This window comes from Somniosus microcephalus, chromosome 21, assembly GCF_052327205.1.
Source record: "Somniosus microcephalus isolate GS21.2 chromosome 21, FLI_Smic_1.0, whole genome shotgun sequence".
In the NCBI taxonomy this organism is placed as follows: domain Eukaryota; kingdom Metazoa; phylum Chordata; class Chondrichthyes; order Squaliformes; family Somniosidae; genus Somniosus; species Somniosus microcephalus.
In genome coordinates this window covers 29,880,986-29,888,050 of record NC_141007.1, presented here as the reverse complement: position 1 = coordinate 29,888,050, position 7,065 = coordinate 29,880,986, and the positions used below count along the sequence as shown (strand labels likewise).

The window sequence follows — 7,065 nt, the reverse complement described above, 5'->3', positions numbered from 1 at the left end:
ATCGTTGCATCTATAACACTTATGTTTATTAATTTAATTTATGTTGCTTAGAAATATGTGATTATTACACTTGTGATTATTTCTGGTACATTCTTTGAACAACTTAAAAAAAAACCAAGGTTAATATATTGAAATCGAAATATAACCACTGTCATATCTGTTAGTTGTTATGGAAATATTGAAGCACTATTTGCAAATGGGTTGTACAGATTCCGCTCCATGACAAGTGCAAGATACTAACCTGTTCTCGATTCTCGTTTCTCCACAGCCACAGAAGCCAGCCAACAGTTCTTCTTCGTTGTGGATCCACAGGGTGAGGAATTTAAGATTTACTCGTTCAGCGTTCCTATTTTCTGCGAATCGACCCCGAACTCTTCTTTTTCAAAGTAGTCACTGAGGTCGCAAACATGACTCTCAAAACACGTTCGACAATTCTTTTCAGAAGCCAGCAACACGCTTAGTTTTTGCCAGAATTAACTGACCACTCCACAATAGTGGTCGAAAAAAATGTTATTACAATGTGACCAAGAATAATTAGAACTTTGCAGATAAATAGGATGTGATTGCTTGCTACCTGGTTATAACAATGCAACAGAAACCATTTCACTGAACCGGGTAAACTCAGGGGCTTGCACTTAGGTTTTCTGGGAGTTTTGGCGTGTTTTGTTAGTTTTCCTTTCCATTTTTTTCTCCTTCCCTTCTCTCCAGAAGGCATTGATTCCCACCGGAATACGGGCCAGCTGGCGTTTAAAGCCTCACCTTCCCTCCGCCAGGTGACTATTCTTGATGTGCTGAGCCTTCACTGTGAAGGTTGGCCTATCTTGTAGGAACAGCTGAGCCCCATCCTTGCCTGATCTGATAGCCACACATGTGGACCTTCAAGCAGGAATTCAGGGGAAGGAACATTGGATGATACCAATTGTAATGCCCTTATTGCGAAACTGGCCTAGAATGCAACCCAGGACATGTTGATCTGTGGGGCCCAGTTACTGACTGGCTTCACTGACTGAGCCATATGATTTGAAAATGTTTTTAAACAAAAGCAGTTGGTCATTGACCCTGCCATTGACTTATCCATGGAAATGGGAAAGAACGCCGACATCCAAATTGGTGTCTGATTGGATATCAAGTGACTTTTCTGGTGTCTAATGAATCACATTTGTAAAAGGTACATTTTTACAAGAACTGGTTGTCGAATGTTTATTTTTAGATCTATTTGCTATACAGCGCATAGCTCATTAAATTTATATCCAATCGAAATGCCTTTTTTCCCCTACAGAAAGATGTCAATACTTTCACACCGACTCCCGATTTTCAGTAACTCAATTAAATCAAGTTTACATGCCAGTAAATAACAATGCATTGGTTTGCCAGCGGTTTGATATTGTTTTGTATGGAATGGCCATACCAAGAATAATGGGCAGAGAGCCACTGGCTGAGAAATTCGCCTCAGGTGGTGGCGCAAAAGCGGGCGGCATCGGGTTGGCCGCCCCTTGAATGCAGCGCTGTGTATAACGGGCAGCCAATCTGATCCGATACCGCCTGTTTTGTGCCACTGCAGGCGACGAATTTCTAAGCCTCTGTTTTTAGAGCCACAATTCTGGAGCACTTTTAATGTTGGCGTGAATAGAATATAAAATAGACACAATCCTTTTAAATGAAAGCAAAAGCAAAGTACTGCGGATGCTGGAAATCTGAAAGAAAAGCAGAAAATGCTGGAAATGCTCAGCAGGTCAGGCAGCGCCTGTGGAGAGAGAAACAGGGCTGAAGTTTCAGGTTGAAGAGCTTTCATTTGGGCAGGTGTTATTCCAGGGGTTTCTTTCTTTGCGTGTTAATGTGATGAGTGCACCACCCTATGTAACGTGTGTTAAATAACATACTTGCAAAACAAGAAGGTATTTTAGGAGAAAACGAGAGTTCTATTGAACAGTTAAAAAGAAAGGCCTCGCTTTTCCGCTTGAATACGTTTGAAATTGCGCTGCTTTTTCCGATTTGAAGTTATCGCTCAAGTTTCTGCCGAACTCATTTGCATAACGCCAAATGTAAAAATTCCCATGAATCAGCGCAACGGGAGCATCGTAAACGGGCATGATCAATTAGTGACTGGGAACAGAGCCTCAATTGGGCCTCAATTATCTGGGGAGGGGGTCATATAAAAACCACTGTGCAAAACGTATGTTTCAGAGTGAGGCTGGAGACTGCAAGGTAAGAGGACACTCGTCTCTTTCTGCAAAAAATGCCATGTGGCCTGACTTACCTGACTGATTGATTTAATGCATATGTTTTAAGAGCAGTAGTGAGTGATTTCAATCTGAGCAGTGTGCAAATTGACGTACAAGAACTGCATTCATCTAATTGATTGATTTAAATTAATTTAACTTATTAATGCCTAAGTTTTAAGAGCAGTGAATGATTTTTGTCTACTCAAGGTCTGAATTTAAACTCGCTTTTAACTCAAAAGAAACGGTCAAAGTGGAAAATTCAAGCACTATAAGGAGGTTCTAATGGATTTAATTTAACTATTTCTCCAATCTAAATGTAGTATAATGAAGTTAAAATTAATTTTAACTAAAGTATTTGCTGCAGGCCTGTACCTTGCTGAGATGATTGCTGGTCACTGCAGGAAGGCTGAACTCACATGACCATGGCTGCTTGCTGGTGCCTGGGCGCGGAAAGAAAATGAGCCCAATTCGAAGACCCTCCCGAACGGCTGCAAACGGGCGCAATCGGGGGAAACTCGCTATCCCCATTATTTAGACCTGGTAGCGTGGCCAGTTTTGTGGGCGGGCCTAGCTTTGGGCGCGGTGATTTTTTAAAGCAGCGTTAAAGATCACAGCAACTCGAGTGTTAGTGAGTCTTTGGGCGTAACTCACTTCCGCTTAAAGTTCCATGACCTTTTGCACTGGTCAGGCCGATTGTGCCCGGATTGCATTGATTTAACTGGAGGAAACAAGCGGACACTCGAGGCCAAACGCTTTTAATGGCTGAATTTGGATACCTCTGCAATTCTACCTGTAATTACAATACAATGCAATTACTGTACTTTTACATTGCAGTGAAACACAGCGACCATGAGTTTTGATGACGACAAGAAAGCTTTCGGAGCGGCTGCGCAATATCTCCGCAAATCTGCGAAGGAGCGAGTTGAAGCGCAGAATAAGCCCTTCGATGCCAAAACTGCTTGTTATGTGACTGACCCCAAGTTTGAGTTTTCAAAAGGGAAAATTAAGAGCCAAGATAGCACCAAGGTCGAAGTGGAAAAAACAGATGGGAAGGTTGGCGAACCCCAGCAATTTTTAATAACTAGAACTGTTTATCCTATTTCCAAATTTGCCGTCTCGCCTTATAAAACCATATCATAATTATTCTTACTATATTATCTATTTCAGACAGTCATCCTGAAACCCGTTGATGTCTTCCCAATGAACCCTCCAAAATTCGATAAAATCGAGGACATGGCCATGTTGACCCACCTGAATGAAGCATCTGTGCTGTTTAACCTCAAAGAGCGTTACGCAGCCTGGATGATCTATGTAAGTACATCTCTATTTATTTTTGAAAATCTAGTTCTAAGTCACAAAGTGTTGACATTAAGCAATTCTTTTTGGATTTTTTTTAAGACCTACTCTGGGTTGTTCTGTGTCACTGTGAACCCCTACAAGTGGTTACCTGTGTACAGTCCCGAGGTTGTGGCTGGTTACAAAGGGAAGAAACGACAGGAGGCTCCTCCCCACATCTTCTCCATCTCTGACAATGCCTATCAGGCCATGTTAACAGGTAACTTGTTAATGTTTTATATATTTGATAAGTTTTTATACATCTATTTTTATATATCTTGTTTAATAATTACAGGAAATGTGCATGATTTACGGCTTAATTTCAGTTTAAAATTGAGTGGAATAAAACTTCTAACAATACTCCCCTGTTTTGATATTTCATCTTACAGATCGTGAAAGCCAGTCTATCCTGATCACGTAAGTAACTGATTTACACAAGTCTATGAATCTCTCTCACTTGCTATATATCTATGTATAGATATATAAGCTATAATACATTTAAAGTCTTGCAAATAGCAAACATTCCATGTCACACTTACTTCCTGTAACACTTTTCGCCATACTATGTTGATAAAGCTCTATTGTAAACTTGAACTTATCCAAAACTCTGTTGTCCGTATCCTAACTCGCACCAAGTCCCGTTCATCCATTCCCCCCCTGTGCTCGCTGACGTACATTGCCTCCGGTTCGGTAATGCCTCGATTTAAAAATTCTCATCCTTGTTTTCAAATCCCTCCATGACCTCTCCTCCTCCCCATCTCTGTAACCTCCTCCAGCCCTACAACCCTCTGAGATCTCTGCACTCCTCCAATTCTGGCCCCTTGTGCATCCTCAATTTTCATCACGCCACCATCGGGAGCTGTGCCTTCAGCTGCCGTGGCCCTGATCTCTGTAATTCTTGCCCTAACCCTCTTTGCCTTCTCCTCCTTTAAGATGCTCCTTAAAACCAATCTCTTTGACCAAGATCTGTCCTAAAATCTCCTTATGTGGCTCGGTGTCAAATTTTGTTTGCTAATGCTCTTGTGAAGCGCCTTGGGATATTTTAACGTGTTAAAGGCGCTATATAAATAGAAGTTGTTGTTATAAAATAGCATGCCCTCTAACTCACTGTAAGGAACGGTATGGGAGGTATGAACATTTTTCTGCTTTTCAGCGGAGAATCTGGTGCCGGAAAGACTGTGAACACCAAACGTGTCATCCAGTACTTTGCAATAATTGCAGCTATTGGTGATGCGGGCAAGAAGAAGGATGAAATGGCAAAGGCGAAAGTATGTTTGAAAATAATCATGCTTTAATATAAAGATGTATTTCATTGTGTTTGTGTCAGTGCAGTTTAGTCATTGTTTTAGCTGTTAACTGCGAACAAAATGTACCTTTTAGGGAACCCTGGAAGATCAAATCATCCAGGCTAACCCTTTGCTGGAAGCCTTTGGTAATGCCAAGACAATAAGGAATGACAACTCATCTCGTTTTGTAAGTTGAAATGGAAATACATATGTAACGTTAACCAATACTAAAACAAATGAAAGCTGTTACTGTGAAAAAAGTTGATGGCATTCAACCACCTCCGTATGAAATTTTAAAAAGTATTACAATCTCTGAATTCACTTTTTGTTTTTATTCTGAAGGGAAAATTTATCAGAATCCACTTTGGAGCCACAGGGAAATTAGCTTCAGCAGACATTGAAACATGTAAGTGTTTCAAATCTGATTAATTTAAAGATAAATAAATATAATGGTAGATTTGTGAGAGACTTAATTGGTCTGAATTTGCAATACCCAACCAGATTTGTTGGAAAAATCCAGAGTGACATATCAACAACCATCTGAAAGAAGCTATCACATTTTCTACCAGATTATATCCAACAAAAGGCCAGAACTTATTGGTAAGGAGCCTGTTAATCCTTTAGACTTTTTGGAACTAATGTATGCACTTTGCATATCTGTATTTCCTTTCATTGTGTTATTCATTTTAAAACATCCCCTATCATCTACTTTGACTTTGCCTTAGAAATGCTTCTGATCACCACCAATCCCTATGACTATCCTTATGTCAGTCAGGGTGAGATTACTGTTCCGAGTATTGATGACCAAGAAGAATTGATGGCTACTGATGTAAGTGTGATACATCATTAATATGATAGTAGTTGAGTTTAATAAACTGATTATAATACGATCTTCTTGAATTTATAGCAAGCTATTGACATCTTGGGTTTCACCAATGAAGAGAAAAACAATATCTACAAAATTACTGGTGCAACAATGCACCATGGCAACATGAAGTTCAAGCAGAAGCAAAGGGAAGAACAGGCTGAACCCGATGGCACAGAAGGTATATTCATTCAAAACACTTGATATATTTTACCTGGAAAGTGCTCTGTTCTTAAATTAGTTAAAATAGATCACATAAATAAACATCAGCATACTATTTTGTCCTTGTAAGGCCGCACTTGGAATACTGTGTCTTGTTTTGGTCTCCTCACATGTTGGGTGATATTGAGGCTTTGGGAAAGGGTACAGAGGAGGGCCACTAGGCTAAAGCATCTTAGTTATCGAGATAGGCTAAAAGACTTGGGACTCTACGGGCTGGATTTTGCCAGCCTTGGGGAGGTGGGTATGGAGGCGGGACTGCCAGGAAAATGGCAGAATTTGGGGGTGGGTGCCCAACCCGCCTCCGTGCCATCTTGCCAGGAGGTGGGTAGCCGTCCCGCGCTGGGTCCCGTCTCCTTGGAGGCGGGAAGGGGATTAGTGCCACTTAACTGCCTGTTAACATGTAGTTAACAGGCAGACAAGAGGATTATCCCCATTTTACCCACACAAGTGCAGGCTTCCCGAAGGCTCCGAAACCCGCCAGGGTCACCGAGGCGAGTAGTGGGTCTGTGGGGGTCGGAGGGGTGCAAAAGTGCGCTGTGAAGGTTAGTGATGGGTGCAAGTGTGGAGAGGTGAGTATGTGAGGTAAGTGGAAAGTGCTCGAGAAAGTTTACTTACCTTTGTTTCTTCCTGCGGGCTTCAAGAGTTGGGGATGCGGAGAGTCTCACACCTCCACGGCAGAGATGACAGATGGCTGTTGCAATCTCCAATGTAACAACCATCTATTTTCTGCTAAATAAAGAAGTTTGATGAGTCTTGAATTCAAGAACTCCTCAAACAACAGAGAATGTCAGTGTTTGACAGCTTCGCAGAGCTGTCAAACGATGACAAGTCAATTTGACAGATGAAACGTCATATGTTGACGTTTTCTGTAACCGGCTTTCCCTTAATTTGCCTGCAATGCTCGCTGGGCGGGCTTAACAAGGTCAATCAAGGGAAAATAGCGTGGGTTGGCCAGAAGTCGATGGAGGCGGGACTAAAACCCGACCAGTGGGAGTCCCGCCTCCAAAAGCTCCCCATTGGCAAAATCCAGCCCGACACTTTAGAGAAGTGTAGACTTAGAGGTGGTCTGATTGAGGTTTATAAGATAATCAAGCGAATAGATTGTGTTCCAGTTGACAGTTTGTTTCAATTAAAT

General features: G+C 41.5%; 1 protein-coding gene across 1 annotated transcript in view; it reads left to right on the top strand.

The window, feature by feature from the left end:
• Nucleotides 1-266: 266 nt before the first annotated feature.
• Nucleotides 267-7,065, top strand: part of LOC147102675 (myosin-3-like) — a 42,352-nt gene continuing 35,553 nt past the window's right edge. The window contains exons 1-11 of the mRNA XM_085963378.1: nt 267-313; nt 3,057-3,275; nt 3,390-3,533; nt 3,621-3,777; nt 3,947-3,974; nt 4,711-4,825; nt 4,938-5,030; nt 5,186-5,249; nt 5,345-5,443; nt 5,569-5,672; nt 5,751-5,889. Coding sequence (XP_085819504.1) covers nt 3,072-3,275; nt 3,390-3,533; nt 3,621-3,777; nt 3,947-3,974; nt 4,711-4,825; nt 4,938-5,030; nt 5,186-5,249; nt 5,345-5,443; nt 5,569-5,672; nt 5,751-5,889 — 1,147 coding nt within the window. The 5' untranslated portion in view covers nt 267-313; nt 3,057-3,071. The remainder of the gene's footprint in view (nt 314-3,056; nt 3,276-3,389; nt 3,534-3,620; nt 3,778-3,946; nt 3,975-4,710; nt 4,826-4,937; nt 5,031-5,185; nt 5,250-5,344; nt 5,444-5,568; nt 5,673-5,750; nt 5,890-7,065) is intronic.